The sequence below is a fragment of a genome, unplaced genomic scaffold (assembly GCF_019419815.1).
Source record: "Pyrus x bretschneideri cultivar Hongxiangsu unplaced genomic scaffold, Pyrus_bretschneideri_v1 Contig51, whole genome shotgun sequence".
NCBI lineage: Eukaryota > Viridiplantae > Streptophyta > Magnoliopsida > Rosales > Rosaceae > Pyrus > Pyrus x bretschneideri.
The window spans coordinates 2613886-2632150 of NW_025999789.1; the positions used below are offsets into that span (position 1 = coordinate 2613886).

Below are 18265 nucleotides of genomic sequence, written 5' to 3' on the forward strand. Positions count from 1 at the left end.
GGACATATTATTAGATTTTCTCATTTCAAGAGAGTCAAGAGTTCAAATTCAAGATTTAAAAAATCACAAAGTACCTCATTGCGTTTAGGTTAGAATATAAGTTATTATGCAAACATTGAATTAAGTTTCATTTTAAGAACAGTAGTGGACGGGATGACTAGGGTTATGTGAGAGAAAGGAGGGAAGGTGGTGGGCGGTCGGTGTGGCTAACAAGGGTAGGGATTGGTGAGGGATTTCTTCTTTTATTTTTTATTTATTTTTTTTTTACTTTTTTTTAGTTGATTATAAGAAAGTGGAATGCCAAAAGGAAAAGAAAAAAAAAATAATGGAATGACCTTTTTACCCCTATATGTGGATGAGATTTTGACAGAAATTTCAATTTGGACTACGATTGATAACGAACTTCACCACAAGGTTAAGATTAACACTTTTTTTTACCACAGGGGTCGATTTAAAAGTAGTGTCTCACCACAGGGATCAAGAAAAAAAAATTTAGCACTTATATCATATTTTCTTATTATTCAACATGAAAATTTAAATTAAAAGTAAAAAAAAATATAACAAAAAGATGAGGCCACTAATGATATTTTAATCTTTTCTAAGTCTTAAATTAAATCTGATAAGGATCCGATTTGATCAGATGGTAATTGGATATAGATTAACTAGTCAAATTCAATGATCCGAATCGGAATAAGATTCAAATTTGTCAATCAGATTATAAATGAATCCGGATATGAATCAAGACTGATTGGATCCGAATATGACTCGTTTATAGATCTAGAGATGAATTAGTGTGGAAGGAAAGAAAAGAGTTTGGGGGAATTTATTGGACGAATTGTAAGCCAACGACTTGTTTAATTGTACCAACACTGTCAACTTCCCACCTCACCATAAAAAAACAGTTCTACTAGTTGCTTTTTGACTTTTGAGTGATATCTCTGCAGCAAAGATGACATAGATCTGCCGAAGTTTTCTATGACATGCCAAATGTGAACTTTGTTTTCGGGTGCCAACCTGTTTATTTGTACCTCCATATTTTTGACAAGTTTTTTCATCTATCAAATTTTTGTGGGGGAAAGAGATGGGTGTTGGTGAAGCAGCAGAAGATCAGCAGTTACCGCTGCTAAGAAGTTCTTCATCAAATGAACGCAACCAACCTCTCAAAAGAACTGGTAATCTCAACTCATCCCATTGTTTCTTACAAATTTTGTTGAGTTGTATGCATATGTAGTCAGATTTTGCTGCAAGAAAATCCGTTAGAACCAAGGGAGTTATTAAATTTGTTTGACGAGTGGCACGTGACCGTTTCGTTTAGCAACACTCAATCGTTGTTTTGTTGGAGGAGGTCATGAGTTAGAGATTTCATGGCCGACAGTGTTGATTGGAAAAAGGAAATTTGTAACCAGAGGACTCAGAGGGGCCATGTTTGAGAGCTTGTAGAGCTTTCGCATGATAACTTTAGGTGGTTCTAATTATTTTGGTAGTGTAGCGGTTTTTGGGTAGGTTTGATTGGCAGTTGTGGGGAATGTGCAAACAATCCCGTGGTCCTAGTTCCTCCCTCAACTACCCCCATTAATTTGTATTATTACTAAACTGCCGTTTGACCTCCTCAACAATTATTTTAGTTGAAATTAATCCCTGCATAATTTTTTTGGTGAATTAGTTTTCTGAACTATTTGAAATTAGCCAATTAATACTGTCAAATTCGATGAAATTTCATATATTTTGGCGTCAAATACCAGCATGTGCTGGTCCAACACATGATTCGCTTTTGAGAGAAATGTCGTGCCAGTAGTTGACTGCAAAGTAGATGAAATTTCATCGAATCTTATGGTGATTTAGGGGGTTAATATATATATATATATATATATATATAAATGTTTAGGTGGTCAATTTTAACTATGGTAATAATTCAGGAGATCAAACAACAGTTTACCCCAATAGAATTTCGAGAGTTTATGTAAGTCTCTCTCTCCATACACTTGATCAGACAAAGTTTTTTCATGGAACTAGTCACAATTGCTGAATTCTCGCTTTTGCTAGTTTTTGGTTCAATTTGATTTTTCTTACCTCGGTTCGTTTTTAGCTCTTTTCTTAGGGTTTTTGGTTATTGTCCCTCCTATCTAGGTATTTCTCTTTGCTTCTTCAACAAGTTTTCCTCGTGCTGTCAACTTTTGAGGCTAATCTTGACATGAACTTTTTAATGTACAGGAACTCTACCGACTGCAGTAGCACATATAATAACAGGCGTGATAGGAGCAGGAGTATTATCCCTTGCATGGAGTGTGGCTCAGCTAGGGTGGATTGGAGGTCCATTGCTTATGCTTGTATTTGCTTCAGTCACCATTCTTTCCACCAACCTCCTCTCCGACTGCTACCGGTACCCCGAATCCGATAGCCCGACGAGGGTCGGATCCTACTTAGAAGCTGTCAAGGTCTACCTAGGTTAGCATTTCTAACCCAGTAACCATATAAATATACTCTCTAACTTATTTTTATGATCTTTGTAGCATCCCATTGGCAATTTTGATTAAAATATTTTAGACCTTGTGAGATGTAGATGTAGAGTATGTGACGTGCATTCACGGGGGTGTGATTTTTTTACTCTCGTTCTGTCTATTTGCACTTTTCTCCGTGTTTGCTTTCGTTCTTCCTTTTGTTTCCTTAAATTTCAATTACCAAAATATAGAAATAAATGGAAGGAGCACATATGGACAAACTGAGAGTGTAAAAGTCGTAATTTTCTAAATGCGTGCAAACTTTGTTGAAAAAGTGGAGCTAGTAATACATGAATGACTGTATGTTACGCTCAGTCGTGCACGCATGAGTAGACGACTGTGAATGACATCTCAAAGTCTCCTAATTTCACGTTGGCGACTTAACTTAGTCTAGCATAATTTATGTGTAAATTGTATACACATAAGTAATTTTGACTTGTGTATGATTGAATTTTAGGAGAGAAGAGTCAGACAGTGTGTGCAATATTTGTTCAGGAGAGCCTGTATGGCACCGGGATTGCCTACGTTATTACAGCTGCTGGCAGCGTCAAGTAAGTCCTTGTCGAACCTTAATCTGCTTATTGCTTCTTTGTTCTTTGTTTCTTGTTGCACTTGTCTTTGCAAATCCAACGTGATTTGATGGGATGATTGTTTGCATGCTTAGTTTAAGTCCTGAGTTTGGAAAAATCCTAACATCTTTCTTGTCGGATCACATGACTTTGCCGTTACACACACAAAAAAAGCTGCTTTGTATTTCCTTTTCTCTCACTCATACCCATGGATCGATCCGGTTGAGAGAGACCTCATGCTACAGTCAACAAAATTTCTCTCCTAAATTTGGGTGAAAATCAAGGAAGATGATTTTCATATATTCTTTTAGTTTCTTAGACATAACGGTCAGGTAGGATTAAATATGAGTACGAGAGTCTTTAAAAATGTGTATCATTTAAACGAGTCACTTGGGTTTATGATCCCAATTTTTTTATAGAAGAAATTTGAGTCCAGTTGCTTGGCATACTGGACCATAATCCAATTGAAAATGGCCCATACAACTCCAGTTCTTGAGTTTGATGATTCTGTGCCAAGTGAAATCCTAACGTTGCCAACTACAAGAAGATATTTGGTATGGTTATTTGATTATGACAATTATCATTTCGTGTAAGATTGTATGAGGTTGAACAATACCAAAATACGAAATAGTCTTATACTTTTATGAGTCACATCATTAACGTGATTGTGCACTTTCACCCAAGTTTTTCTCGCTGATTAGAGGTCTACGGCTCTAGACATGAAAGGATAAAGTGATGAAATATGCACAAAGTGACAAAGCAAGAGATGCCGATTGACATAATAAAGTTGATGCAAACATATATCAACTTGACGTGAGAAAAAGGAGGGAGATGCTCCTGCCTTAAGAAAACTACAAGCTCAATGTATGTGTGGTTAGAGCTTTGCTATGCATAATTAATTAGTTGTCCAAGCGCGGCTGACTTTTAACTATTGATGCAGTGGTGCCTACTCGTTAATCAATATTGGAAGTCATCGGCATGAATTGAAAGATGTGTGTGTTAAATTTTGCTAAAAACGGATGGTACACGAACGGGTAACTCTTGGTCATTGATTAATAGTGGATAGACTTACACTAACAAAGTCACTTGCCCACGAGTGTGTGACTGTTCCACTCACTCCTCGGGTGTGAGTTATGGCAGCTAATAAGTGATGAGGAATCAAATAAAAACATACTAGAATGTTGAAGCTCTAATTCTATGAAAAAACATACTAGAATGTTGGAGCTCTAATTTTATGTGTTCTTTTATCTTCTTAGGTTCCTGCGAGATTTATTTTTGTAATATGCTCCGGTATACTTACACACTAGTGCGTACTGGAAGCTTTGAACCTTTTTTTAGTAAATCAGGACCATGGACGAAGGCAGTATATATTCACTGGGAGCAGCTTTCCCCACTCGGAACTCTTTTTGCTATAAAAAAAATGTTCCAACTAAAACTATATATTACCTATATGTTCAGAAATAGTCTCAGTCCAAACACTCAATTCAAAATATCCTCTCATGTTCCGTACTTTTCCTACTTTCTCATCCTTTTGAGCCATGCAATTCTTCCATTAGCTAATTGTTCACATTTTACCGTTCTAAACACCAATTACTTGAAATTATTTCAAAGTTTAATTTAATTTCATCATTCAAAGTTGCTTCCACCAAGGTTCTTAAAGACGTTAGGCACGAGTTCTGCGGCGGGCAGAGGCCTAGCGCCAAGGCATATTTATATAAATTTATTTTATCGTATAAATAAGTCTTTGTTTATACTTAAAAATACATAATTGGATTGAGATACATAATTTGCAAAATAGAATGATATATAGATTATAAAGTATTAGAACATAATAAAAATATGGGGAACAAGCATATAATGTATGTTCATTTAAGTATTCAATAAGTCTATTACAATTTATTGAAAAAAATAAAATGCAAAATAAAAGTTATCTATTCTCTGTCTAAGTTTGAATCATGAACTAAACGGATGCCTAGGTGAGTTTAAGTGGACGCCTAAATTGGCCTAAATAGTATTAGGAGGGAATTTTTAGTGGTCCACTAAAAAATGTTTCTGGCTTTGTCTATGTTCAGGACTCATTAACGAATAGTGATTGCTAGTTTGAGCCGCCTTAAAATTGTAAGGTGGCCTTTTGATGGTAGAACAAAAGAGAGTTGCAAATTGCAATGACCACTAGGGAGTTGTCCTTGTGACATACTGACATGTCTATGCAACTATAGCGGCACTTAAAAATTGGTATCACTGAGAATTAGTACAATAAACTGTACTTTGGCACATGGGATATCGGGATATGGTTCAAAGTTCTATTTATTTACTTATTTTAGTTTTTGATTTATCAATTTAACTTCATTGAACGGTGATAAATATGATAATGAGTGTTGTTGATGCACAAAATCAGCGAGGACTTTGGTACAACAGAAAGTGTCAAGTTTGTGACCTTCGCTAGGTTGCTTTGGTCATTAGTGTGGATAAGTATGTAAATGAATAGAGACAGGAAAACAAATAACACAAGATGTACGTGGTTCACCCAGATTGGCTACGTCCACTGAGTAGAGGAGTTCTCATTAGTTGTGAAGGGTTTACACAAATACATAGGTTCAAACTCTCTTTTAGTGAGTTCTAGTGAATAGTTTAGTACAAATGACATTAGGGATTATTGTGGGAGAATGATCCCCTTTTATAGAAGAGAGTTTCTAGTTTTGTTGTGACATTGACACGTGTCGTGTTGTTATTGGCCTCTAATATCGACACGTGTTGCGCTGTGATTGGCCTCTGATACCGACACGTGTCACGTTGTGATTGGCCTCATAGTTGGAGGAAAAGTCTTGTGGGTCATTGACGGTATGCTGTTGACCGGTGCTTAGTAGTTTCGGGATTGATCAAGTATGGTACAAACAGTGCTCCCCTAAGTTCTCGACTGAGGGAAGCTCCTCGGTTGGTACAAACAGTGCTTCCAAGTACCGAAGTGTGGTGTCGCCTTCACTTGCCTTCTTTGTCCTGTAAGTAGATGTGGCATCTTCTCTTGGAACTACTTTTCCTTCATCCATGAATGGTATCTTTGGTTGGCGTTGACGCACAAGGTAATGTATTATTTTCATTTGAAGCTTACTTGTAGTTTCGGGTTTGGTTAAGTGCGATACAAACCATATAGTAGGAGTCCCCCAAGTCTCTAAGCGAGGAAATTTGCCGAAGGAGGTGACATGCAAGGTAAGCAATCAGGGTTCCAAGCAATCAGTCTCAGATCGGTAAGTTGATCTTGGGTTCCGGCTGATTGTACTCATTCTCCCTGTCTCTCATTCAGCAATAAGGATAAAGAGAAGAAACAGGGAGAAGAGATGATATGAGGTATTCTTGTTTTTGGAGAAGACGAACGAATAGGCACGTGCTTTGTTGTACTTGACTTTCCACATGTGTATTCTTGAACTGGGCTGGAAGGTTTTCTGGTTTCCTCCAAAGGAGCGAGTCGACTCCAAAATTTGAGGGTCAAAACAAGTCCGTCAAACCTAGAGTATGTTCGATCCTGATGATATGGGATACTTTTGCTGTTTGACAAAGTAGTAGATGTGGTATGGCGAAACTTTGTTATTCGACAACGGTGTTGGCAAATGGCTATTGAGGCTTCTCGATCTTTTCAATTAGAGCAATGATACCGAGCCTGGATTTTTTATTTTGTTGAAGTTTGCATGTTGAAACTTCGTGGGTGGACCCTGTAAGTTGAAGTAGTGCTCCCTTAATTTCTTGAGTGAGGAAAACTTCTCGGTTGGGGACTTGAAAAATCCAAGGCCTTGAGTAGTCGCGAAATTTCTGGGTATCAAGGTGTAGTATTATATGCTAGGAGTCCTCCAAGTCTCCGGTCGAAAGAGTTGACGAGCGAGATATCTTGCTAGTAGGCAATTTTCCAAACAAAACTTCACCATTTTCCTTTCTAAGTGGTTGCCCAAAATTCCTCCTTCATATATATATTTGGTATGAAAGTTGTTAGGCCCAAAGAAGGGGAGGCTTAGGCTCATTTTATTTTTATTTATTTTTTAATGGGTGAAGCTTTTGTATTGAAGCTTTGTGGGTGAAGCTTTGGTGTTGAAGCTTTTGTGTTGAAGCTTTGGTGTTGAAGCTTTTGTGTTGAAGCTTGTAGGTGAAGCTTTTGTGTTGAGGCTTTGTAGGTGAAGCTTTTGTGTTGAAGCTTTGTAGGTGAAGCTTTTGTGTTAAAGCTTTTGTATTGAAGCTTTGTTGGGCACCATAACTTGATTTTGCTTCACACTATCTTGATCAAGAGTGTGTGAAGCTTTTGAGAATTGTAGTTGCTCTCCATTAATGAAGCTTTGTAGGTGAAGCTTTTGTGTTGAGGCTTTGTAGGTAAAGCTTTTGTGTTGAGGCTTTGTAGGTGAAGCTTTTGTGTTGAAACTTTGTAGGTGAAGCTCTTGTGTTGAAACTTTGTAGGTGAAGCTTTTGTGTTGAAGCTTTGTTGGGCACCATAAATTGATTTTGCTTCACACTATCTTGATCAAGAGTGTGTGAAGTTTTTGAGAATTGTAGTTGCTCTCCATTGATGAAGTTTTGCTGTTAAAACTTTTTTTGATGTTGAAACTTTGTAGGCGAAGCTTTTGTGTTGAAGCTTTGTTGGGCACCATAAATTGATTTTGCTTCACACTATCTTGATCAAGAGTGTGTCAAGCTTTTGAGAATTGTTGTTGCCCTTCACTTGTTGAAGCTTTTGTTGGCAACATAAATTGATTTTGCTTCACACTATCTTAATCAAGAGTGTGTGAGGCTTTTGACATTTGTTGTTGCCCTCCATTTGTTGAAGCTCTTGTGGTGAAACTTTTGTGTTGAAGCTTTGTTGGGCACCATAAATTGATTTTGCTTCACACTATCTTGATCAAGAGTGTGTGAAGTTTTTGAGAATTGTTGTTGCCCTTCACTTGTTGAAGCTTTTGTTGGCACCATAAATTGATTTTGCTTCACACTATCTTGATCAAGAGTGTGTGAGGCTTTTGACATTTGTTGTTGCCCTCCATTTGTTGAAGCTCTTGTGGTGAAGCTTTTGTGTTGAAATTTTGTGGGTGAAGCTTTGAGGTTGAAGCTTTGTTGGGCACCATGAATTGATTTTGCTTCACACTATCTTGATCAAGAGTGTGTGAGGCTTTTGACATTTGTTGTTGCCCTCCATTTGTTAAAGCTGTTATGGTGAAGCTTTTGTGTTGAAACTTTATGGGTGAAGCTTTGTTGGGCACCATGAATTGATTTTGCTTCACACTATCTTGATCAAGAGTGTGTGAAGTTTTTGAGAATTGTAGTTACCCTCCATTTGTTGAAGTTGTTGAATTTCCCAATTTCCTTTTTTTTCTTTTTTTTTTTTTTTTTGGAAAAATTAGAAATTTGAAAATTTGAGCAAGAGATTGTGATGCAAACCACACCTTGTAGTAGTCGAATGTTTGGATGAACCATATAAATTGAATTTGCTTCGAAAAGTCTTGATCAAGAGTGTGTGAAGCTTTCTACGAGCTGTAGTGTTTGCATTGTTACAGAGGAGAAATGTCTGAAGCAGATGTAAGAGGGCTGAAGAGCTTGATCTTCGTATACCATGCACTGAAGCCGTTGTTGGCTTGCAATAAGACTTTGTTGGTGACTATAACTCTTGTTAGGCATAAGTGCTCCCCTAGTTGAGTTGTAAAGCTTGAGGGTTTTTGATTATTTATGAATGCTAGGAGTTCACATGTACAAGTTGTACCACTCGTCTTCTGGTTGGTGGAATGAATGGTGAGTTGCTTTCATCACTTGGTTAGTGGTACGAATGTGGGTTCCTTTATCACCTTTCATCACATTTCACCACCTGGTTGGTGGCACGAAGATAAGTTCTTTCTTCACTTGGTTGGTGGCATGAGTGGCAAGTTGCCAAATGATGTTAGAGTGCGGGTTGTACATTTTATCACCTAGTTGGTGGCACGAAGATGAGTTCCTTCTTCACTTGGTTGGTGGCATGAGTGGCAAGTTGCCAAATGATATTAGAATACGGATTGTACATTTCATCATCTGGTTGGTGGCATGAAGGAGAGTACAAGTTGTACATTTCATCACCTGTTTGGTGGCATGAAAATAAGTTCCTTCTTCACCTGGTTGGTGGCATGAAGGAGAGTACAGGTTGTACATTTCATCACCTCGTTGGTGACATAAAGATGAGTTCTTTCTTCACATTTCATCACTTGGTTGGTGAGAATAAGGGCGAGGTGTCGAGGCACATTGTAGCAAGTGTCGAATGACACAAAGTATGTTGAACCCTTTCGAAGCACAGTTGGCTTATGTATGGATATGTTGGAATGTATGATGTTTATGTATAAATGTGTTGGAATGTATAACGTTCATGTTTATTGACATGAGTGATGCTTATGAATGTTTTGCTATGCATGAAGGGATCCATGCTTTCAATATGTGAACCATATTGGTTGTAACACTTAGTATCACATACTTTGTGTCAAAGTACGCATGTTGAAGCTCTGAGTTGGAGTATAGGGGTAGGTCAGCGTATACCAAGTGTTCTAGTGCTAGGAATGCAAAAGACTCAGAATAAGTTGTCTGAATTCCCTATTCTTTAAATATTTGCCGAATGGCTTGTGTGACAAAAGATCTCAAGTGGTTGAGAGTCAAAACATTTGTAATGTGTATGCCTTTTTATAATAGTATTTCTTTCATCACCCAGTCCTCCACTTTGAAAAAATGAGGCATGGCCCCATAGTCATAATAGTCAACGGTATGTTCACCCTTGGTTGTCTTGATACGAACTTTTATCCCTCTTGTTGTAATAAACTTTCTGAGAGTAAAAATTCTTCCTCTTACCAAGAGATAAATACGTTTGGTGACTTAGCGAGTAGCTAAATGAGGCAGGAGATGATGCAATGGGTGTCTGAATGGCCAAGATCTGCTCACTTGGTAGAACTTGACTTCCACTTCCCACTTGTTGATATGGGTTAACCATATGGGGGTTCCCTTGGTATGTCCTTGCTTCGGCGGAGGTGTGGTTGTAAACCTGTGCCATCACCCCAGAGTAAGTCTTCCAAGTGTTGGCATTGATCATGTACTTGAAGAAACAATCACGTAGGTCTGCCGTGAAGGCTTTGAGGGCGGCCTTGTCATCTGCCTCAACGCAGCGAGAATACTTATGGCTGAAGTGGCCGGCATACTTTCGTAGTGGCTCGTTCGGCTTCTGACGAATAGTGTACAAGTTATCTGCGGAATGCAAACGATCTGTTTGGAAGATGTGTTAAGAGATAAACAGTTTCCTCAGTTCCTCAAATGAGTCTATTGTCTCAGGTGGAAGACGACAATACCAATTCAGAGCTCCGCCAGAGAAGGTAGAGAGGAAGAGAAGACATCGTTCTTCGTCGGTGTGCATCCGATATGCCATGGTGGACTCAAAGAGGTTCAGGTGTTCAATCGGGTCCTTCATTCCAGTGTAGAGCTGTAAGCCAAGCTTCTGCTTTGTCTTTGCTTGGAGGGGGTGTCGAGGATCCTCCTTGTAAGAGGGCCAGGCCTAAGTTGGTTCCAGTCAGGTATTTCGGCCTGACGTTCGGCCTTCAACTTGTTTACTTCCTCAAGGAGTTGTAGGACAAGGGGGTCCTGAGTGGAGTTAGGTACTGCTGGATCCTTCTTCCATAAGTTTCCATCTCCTCTTGGAAGTAGGAAAGCTTGATCAAGGGCATTAGATTTTTCTTTAGACTCACCGTACTGACTTCCAGGGTGAGCCTGTCGAAACGCCCCCGAGTCCCATGTACCTTCATATTCCTTTAGGACATGTTGCTCATTCCCTAGATTGGCAGTTGGCTTGGGGCATGAGAGATGACTGAATCTTTCAAAAACCCTTGGGTTATTGACCTTTGAGCTTATGTGGATGAGGTTCTCTCGACGTTGCCTCAGGAAGTCTCGACAGTCGCGATAAACGACTTTTGATCATTCTACTCTTTCTGCAAGAAGGTGCCTTCCTCCACTTCTCTTACTTCGGGTCGAAGCAGCTGGGTCGAGAGAGGTCTCATGTTGATCAACACCTTGATGAGTAACTCGCTCCCCATTAGGGATATCCATGTTGAAGACAGGTGATCCCTCGTGTTGGGGGACACCCAGGTGGTGGTTGACTTCCTCAGGGACGATGAGTTCATGTGTTTGAGTATGCCTAGCTTCATGGAGCATCCTGAAGAGCTTCTCATACTGCTCCTGGAGGATCTCATTCTTTATCGCTATCTTGTTGTTATGAGCCTCTAGCTCATCGACTTTAGCCTGAAGAGCAAACTTCTTTCGTTCATTCGCACTAAGTGCGAGGGGGGTGTCGTTCTGCGTGTTGTGGCTCCCTTCACTCCCCATGTTGGAGAGGGGTGCCTGGTCAAAAGAATGTGTACGAATGGTGGAAACCAGCTTGATAAAGCTGGAGAGAGTAGGAATAAGTGTGATTCCCACAGACGGCGCCAAATGTTGATGCACAAAATCAGCGAGGACTTTGGTACAACAGGAAGTGTCAAGTTTGTGACCTTCGCTAGGTTGCTCTGGTCATTAGTGTGGATAAGTATGTAAATGAATAGAGACGGGAAAGCAAATAACACAAGATGTATGTGGTTCACCCAGATTGGCTACGTCCACGGAGTAGAGGAGTTCTCATTAGTTGTGAAGGGTTTACACAAATACATAGGTTTAAGCTCTCTTTTAGTGAGTTCTAGTGAATAGTTTAGTACAAATGACATTAGGGATTATTGTGGGAGAATGATCCCCTTTTATAGAAGAGAGTTTCTAGTTTTGTTGTGACATTGACACGTGTCGTGTTGTGATTGGCATCTGATATCAACACGTGTTGCGCTGTGATTAGCCTCTGATACCGACACGTGTCGCGTTGTGATTGGCCTCCTAGTTGGAGGAAAAGTCTTGTGGGTCCTTGACGGTATGTTGTTGACCGGTGCTTAGTAGTTTCGAGATTGGTCAAGTATGGTACAAACAAGTGTAATACCAATAAAAGATGATGAGTAAAAATATTCAGTTTGTTTATTTGAGAGAACAACTTACTTGTAAACTACGCACCATAGTTTTTAGGTGCAAATTAGTTGGGAGTGTTTTCAATCGAGCAAGACATTCTACTTCTGTTTTCAAGCAATTTATTTATTTCAGAAGGGGACCGGCCACACACCTACTAAATTCATGTACTAGAATTCAAATCCAAAATAAAGTGAGGAGGAAAGTTAAAAAATGGGTAAAAGATGAACATGACATGATTGATGATAGCTCATTCCTCCAATTATTGAGAAGATTCAAATAACACATATCAACCATTTCACAAAGTATATGAGCTCCTTGCTATGGCTATAATGGTCTTTTACCCTTAACATAGTAAAGCTATATTTCTTTTTTACTATCAAATCACAGTTTGACATGTCGTATAAACTTTTGCTTATGTGTTTTTAACAAGTCAATCTAGTACATGTGTTAGTCTACGATTTACAGGTAAGAACAGAGATTGATTCTTAACTGTAAGGAGACAAGTAGTGCTCACAAAGCTACATATATGAAAGTCAAGTGTTAATTAGCTAGAGGGATAGAAATGGAAAACGAAACTGTTGCCATTTGGGGCATAGTTAGTTGCATCAATTCAAGTTTGGCATAGTGCTATTTATCATAGTATTTTCCTTTTCGTTTTGTCTCAGATTCAGCCCCTGCCATAAGAACAACAATAGTACATTTTGCAATGAAATGACTCTCTTTTATATCAGTGAAAACGATTAACCCTTATTTAGATTCTATCTAAATATGCACAAAAATAACCAGTTATAAACATTTAATCATAATAGTACAGGAGGGATCGTCACTAAACCATGTTATACATACAACTTAACTGTTTTGTTTTGGTCCCGTACGTCTATTTTTTTTTTATTAGTTTGTAACGAGTTATGTTTGTGCATATTTTCCTCGCTTGTACTAGTATGTTGATGCTTACACTTCTTTCCAACTGAAATTAATTTCGTAAAGACGATATGTATTAACTTTTGTATTCTATTTTGTCAATTTAGAGCCATTCAGAGATCCAACTGCTACCACAAAGAAGGGCATGAGGCTTCATGTGAATATGGAACTAGTCTGTATATGCTGCTATTTGGACTTGTCCAGATTGTTATGTCACAAATACCAGATTTCCACAACATGGAATGGCTTTCAGTTATTGCAGCAATCATGTCCTTTACCTACTCTTTCATTGGACTTGGCCTCGGCTTTGCGAAAGTAATAGGTATTCACTTCGATTTTTTCCAGCTTCTTTTTTCCAAACCTTCCGGCCTCATTGTCCAGAATAAGACATAAATAAAAACTTGGAACTTCGATTTTGAAGATATGTTTGTTAATTTCAGAAAATGGGAAGATTCAAGGAAGCCTAACAGGAGTTCCAACATCAAATGCTGCTGATAAATTATGGTTAGCCTTCCAAGCACTTGGAGACATTGCTTTTGCCTACCCATACTCTATTATTGTTCTTGAAATTCAGGTTGGATTACTAATCTTTTCACACAAAAAAAAAAAAAAAAAAAAAAGGGAAGAAATCTGATTAAAACCACGCAAAATTCTGATTAATTTTAGAAGCTAATTAACATTGGATTGTGTGATATCTGTTAAATCAAAGGATACTTTGAAGTCCCCTCCACCCGAAAATCAGACAATGAAGAAGGCCTCAAAGATTGCCATATTTGTCACAACCTTCTTCTACCTCTGCTGTGGATGCTTTGGATATGCCGCCTTTGGGGATGACACGCCAGGGAACCTCTTGACAGGATTTGGATTCTACGAACCCTACTGGCTCATTGATTTTGCCAATGCTTGTATTGTTCTTCATTTGGTGGGAGGATATCAGGTACCGTACTACAAATATGTATCGAATTTTTCAAGTTCAAATCCCCATTTTTGATCTTTTGTAGTCACGTAAGTACATGTCACATGTATCATGTTGCAGATCTTCAGTCAACCAGTATTTGCAGTTGCTGAGAGATGGTCTAGGAAGAAATACCCGAGCAGTGGATTTGTGAACAACTTCTACTCTATCAAAGTCCCATTGTTACCGAGATTTCAAGTGAATCCCTTCAGGCTGTGTTTCCGTACTGTTTACGTTGTGTCAACTACCGCAATTGCCATGATATTTCCTTACTTCAATCAGGTTTTGGGAGTTTTAGGGGCCTTGAACTTTTGGCCTTTGGCCATATATTTCCCTGTAGAAATGTACTTTGTACAGAAGAAAATTGGGGCTTGGACAAAAACATGGGTTGTTCTGAGGACATTTAGTTTAGCTTGCTTTCTTGTGACAGTTGTGGGTGTGATTGGATCAGTTGAAGGACTTATAAGTGCTAAACTGAGCTAGGGAAGTACAAAGAATATTGTAATATCCTCCATAAACAAATGAATATAATATATACATATATATTTTTTCATCCTCATTTACATAATTTAATTGTTTCCATTGCAAGCTACAAAGATAATGAGATTGCGTTGAGCAAATATACAACCACAATAATGAAACTTTGTCCCACTAAATGAGATCAGCTATATGAATTCTAGAACACCACTGCCTTAATTATATAGTAGTTCTACCTAACAACCTCAAACTAGATGACACACATTGCAAAGGTTAGCAACTTCAAAGAGTTAATATCGCTTATCGAAATTGAATCCTGTGAAGAAGTAGAAGAAAGATTGTAAAAGCACTTCATATCTTGCAGATTTCACCATTTATAAATCATCAGCCTCTTAACTACTCAAAATGTTATGAAGTGCCTGTCTAATGCAAATATATATCCTCATAGGCACAAACCAAAACCTCTAGCTCCTCTGTCTTAAATAAGAGCTAAACACTGCAAACCTAATTGTTCCCTCTTTCTTACCCCAACTGATCAGTTTGACATATTTTCTCTTCCATAAAGGGGGTAAAAACAAGATAAACCTAAAAAGTAAATAATTAAAACAAACTTGTGCCCAATTTTGTGGTATAATTTTTTTTTTTTTTTTAAGAGCTTCTGGGATTTTGGATAAGAATATTATATATAGGGGAATGCTCTCAAATACCAATATTATTGTACGTAATAGATCTCAAAAACACTGTTAGTGTAGAAAATAAACATATCATTTCTATATCATCTTAATATGTCGTCGATGTTGTCCCATTACATAGGTAACAAAGATTCCCCTATAGTTGTAATATATAAAGTATCAATATGTTGTCAATATTGCAGATCTACTGCATTAAATCAGTAATGTTGTTACCATTTCAATATTTGAGTGCATTTCACAGTATTATAACAAATGGTAAATATGAGGCTTAGACGACAACGACGACAACAACAACAAACAAGCTTTGTATACTCCACTTAATGAGATTGGTTGTATGAATCATAGTATACTATTGCGGTTTTGCGCCTAGTGTTCTGTTAACTCCAAGTACTTTATATATTTTCTTATAGTCTCTTTTAAAGTCTTCCCCTGAGTCTCTGTCTCATAGTTCTATCTTAACTGAAGCAACTATAGGTGTTCGATTCACATATCCAAATCATCTTAACCGATTTTCTCTCATATATATATATATATACACACACACACACACACATATATATTCATTAAAACTAAACAAACTATTAATTATGTGGGTTTTTTAATCAATTTACAAGTACATGAAGTCTTCCATAACCATATATTGCATGATTTAGCAACGGTAACATTATTGGACAACCCTGCCGACAAGGCCACACGGTTGCAGACAACATGAACACATAGCTTGGAAGAAACTAGTAGGGAAATGCACACGTGACCATCACGTGCAACAACCTTAACTAGGTTTTGTCTGAGGAGAGCAGAAAGCCACCCAAAAACCATGCACGGATGAAGCATCATACATGCGTGCGTGCAGTCAACCGAGAGAGAGAGAGAGAGAGAGAGGGTTGACCGGGTGTCATGTGGGTGAGCAACCGGCCAAAGTCTCACACGCTCAATGGCGTTGAAGTTTTTAATGAAATCACGAGCCTTTGATGGGATTTTTCCAGTAACCCTATTATGTCATGGCTAATGCATTTGAACCTCTTCATACATTATATCATATATATAAAGAATATTAGAGAACAGGTAAACCTGTAAGAGAAATTTAGAAATTAAAAAAAAAAAGAATTCCCGAAGAAAATGTTTTCGTTTCTTTGTTTTTAGCAAACCAAAATCAAAGAAAAATGTTTTAGCTCTTTTAGCTTATTAGTTTACTTCCACTACTTTCTCAACTCTCAAGCCCTAATCTTGTCTTTTTTTTCTTTTCCAAAATTGTTGACATTTTCGTTTAAGAAAACCTCGATAGCATGAAGAAGATTATTATTGGCATTTTTTAAGTTGAGGAGTAAAAGTTCTTCGAAAAATAGATAGAAAAAGAAAGAGAAAGATGGGTCGGATTCCATGCTGTGAGAAGGACACTGTGAAAAGGGGGCAGTGGACTCCTGAAGAAGATAACAAGCTCTCTTCCTACATTGCCCAACATGGCACTCGTAACTGGCGCCTCATCCCCAAAAATGCTGGTAATTACTATTTACAACTGCAAAAACTCTCTCTCTCTCTCTCTCTCTCTCTCTCTCTCTTCCTGAAACGTTCTTCATTTGGTTTACAAGGTTTACAAAGATGTGGGAAAAGCTGCAGGCTACGTTGGACAAACTACCTTCGCCCTGACCTTAAGCACGGACAATTCTCCGACGCGGAAGAGCAAATAATTGTTAAGCTCCACTCCATTGTTGGCAACCGGTAATGTTGATCTTTTTCTGTTATATGATACAAAAAGAAATAGTTATTAGCACTCCAATGCATCTAGTTATCCTGCCATTCTTCCTCATTTATTCTTTTCACTTTTTACTATAATTAAAGAAGTGAATGCTTTTTTCTCTTTTAAGGTGCGAATAACAGCTCCCTTGCATCCTCTACATATTTCAAGTACTCGGCTCACTAATCATTTCCGGTGAATGTGTCACAGATGGTCGTTGATTGCAGCGCGACTACCTGGCCGCACCGACAACGATGTGAAAAATCACTGGAACACCAAGCTGAAGAAGAAGCTATCAGGCATGGGGATCGACCCCATCACACACAAACCCTTTTCCCACCTCATGGCCGAGATTGCAACCACACTAGAGCCGCCACAGGCGGCTCACCTTGCAGAATCAGCACTCGACTTCTTTAAGGACGAAATGCTCCACCTCCTTACAAAGAAGCGCATGGACTTCCAGCTCCAACACATCAATCCAACGCCGGGAAACAGCACGGCCACGTACATTAACAGAAAGCAGGAAGAAAAAGACGTTACTATTGAAAAGATCAAGATTGGTTTATCTAGGGCAATGCAAGAACAACCAGACATGTTAAACTCAAACAAACTTTGGACGGACACTACTGGAGCAACATCTATGAACATCACAGGGAACTACAGTCCTTTCCCCTTGCCCATGTCTGGAATTCAGTACGGCCATTCAACGTTTGGGAATGAAGGCAATGGATCGCTGTGGAGCCAGAGTCTATGTACTGGAAGTACGGCAGCAGATCAGCTGGGCCAGTTGCATGACAAACTTGAGGTGGAAGAAAACGGAGAGGAGTCCACGGGTGGAAAGGAGCTGAGAAACGGATCATCCAACATATTCAACTCGGATGGTCTCTTGTGGGATTTACCATCTGATGATCTGATGAATCAGATGGTTTAGTATAAATACAAGTGTGAAGGAAATTTAAAAGATAGGCTCAAATCCCTGAAATTTCTTGTGGCTGTGACAATGCCAATGTAAATGAGGTCATTATATAAATTATGGTAAAAGAAATATTAGTAAAAGAAAATAACTTACTGTGAATTCCATGGTGAATCATGCGAAATATGAAGATGAAGAAGATGAAACATGCGAAAGAAGTGCTGTTAAGGAGCCTTAAGTCCTTGTAGCTGCTTCTCAAGTCCTCCTCTTCGTTTCTATGACGGACCCATCTTTGACCTTCTATTGAGAGTATCAATCCCCCTTGGGGAAAAGGGGGGCGTTGCATGTACTTATAAGTAATTGGGCTACTCTCTATATTGCCAATTGATTTTATGGTGGAATCTCAACTTCTTCATATATAATATCAGGATAAGTTGCCCTGTGTGTGAGCCTAAATGTGCTTATAAGTAATTGAGCTATTCTCCGTATTGTCAAT

The 18265-nt window shown here is 38.5% G+C and overlaps 2 protein-coding genes across 3 annotated transcripts; both read left to right on the forward strand.

Annotated features, from left to right (window-relative positions):
• The first annotated feature begins 908 nt into the window (after nucleotides 1–908).
• On the forward strand, nucleotides 909–14505 carry LOC103940399 (probable amino acid permease 7). 2 transcript variants are annotated; one of them, XM_048570094.1, is made up of 8 exons: nucleotides 1021–1172; nucleotides 1917–1960; nucleotides 2212–2445; nucleotides 2956–3049; nucleotides 13105–13319; nucleotides 13438–13571; nucleotides 13707–13934; nucleotides 14034–14505. In XM_048570094.1, the coding sequence occupies exons 3-8, from the start codon at nucleotides 2322–2324 to the stop codon at nucleotides 14433–14435; spliced, it is 1197 nt and encodes a 398-aa protein (XP_048426051.1). In that variant the 5' UTR covers nucleotides 1021–1172; nucleotides 1917–1960; nucleotides 2212–2321; the 3' UTR covers nucleotides 14436–14505. The 2 variants fall into 2 exon arrangements, with proteins under 2 accessions (XP_009348788.2, XP_048426051.1); XM_009350513.3 differs by lacking the exon at nucleotides 1917–1960 and having other exon boundaries at nucleotides 909–1172.
• Nucleotides 14506–16372: 1867 nt separating this feature from the next.
• Nucleotides 16373–17868, forward strand: LOC125470696 (transcription factor MYB80-like). Its single transcript, XM_048570096.1, has 3 exons — nucleotides 16373–16620; nucleotides 16711–16840; nucleotides 17067–17868. Exons 1-3 carry the CDS (start codon nucleotides 16488–16490, stop codon nucleotides 17785–17787), a joined length of 984 nt encoding a protein of 327 aa, XP_048426053.1. The 5' UTR covers nucleotides 16373–16487; the 3' UTR covers nucleotides 17788–17868.
• Nucleotides 17869–18265: the final 397 nt, after the last annotated feature.

What these genes read in the sequence shown, in the direction of transcription:
- LOC103940399 (XM_009350513.3), top strand. Translation starts at nt 1,082, where the DNA reads ATGGGTGTTGGTGAAGCAGCAGAAGATCAGCAGTTACCGCTGCTAAGA. An exon ending in CCAACCTCTCAAAAGAACTG is followed by an intron (nt 1,173 to 2,211) that starts GTAATCTCAACT and finishes TTTAATGTACAG; the next exon opens with GAACTCTACCGACTGCAGTA. An exon ending in CGGCTTTGCGAAAGTAATAG is followed by an intron (nt 13,320 to 13,437) that starts GTATTCACTTCG and finishes TGTTAATTTCAG; the next exon opens with AAAATGGGAAGATTCAAGGA.
- LOC125470696 (XM_048570096.1), top strand. Translation starts at nt 16,488, where the DNA reads ATGGGTCGGATTCCATGCTGTGAGAAGGACACTGTGAAAAGGGGGCAG. An exon ending in CCTCATCCCCAAAAATGCTG is followed by an intron (nt 16,621 to 16,710) that starts GTAATTACTATT and finishes TTGGTTTACAAG; the next exon opens with GTTTACAAAGATGTGGGAAA. An exon ending in CACTCCATTGTTGGCAACCG is followed by an intron (nt 16,841 to 17,066) that starts GTAATGTTGATC and finishes AATGTGTCACAG; the next exon opens with ATGGTCGTTGATTGCAGCGC.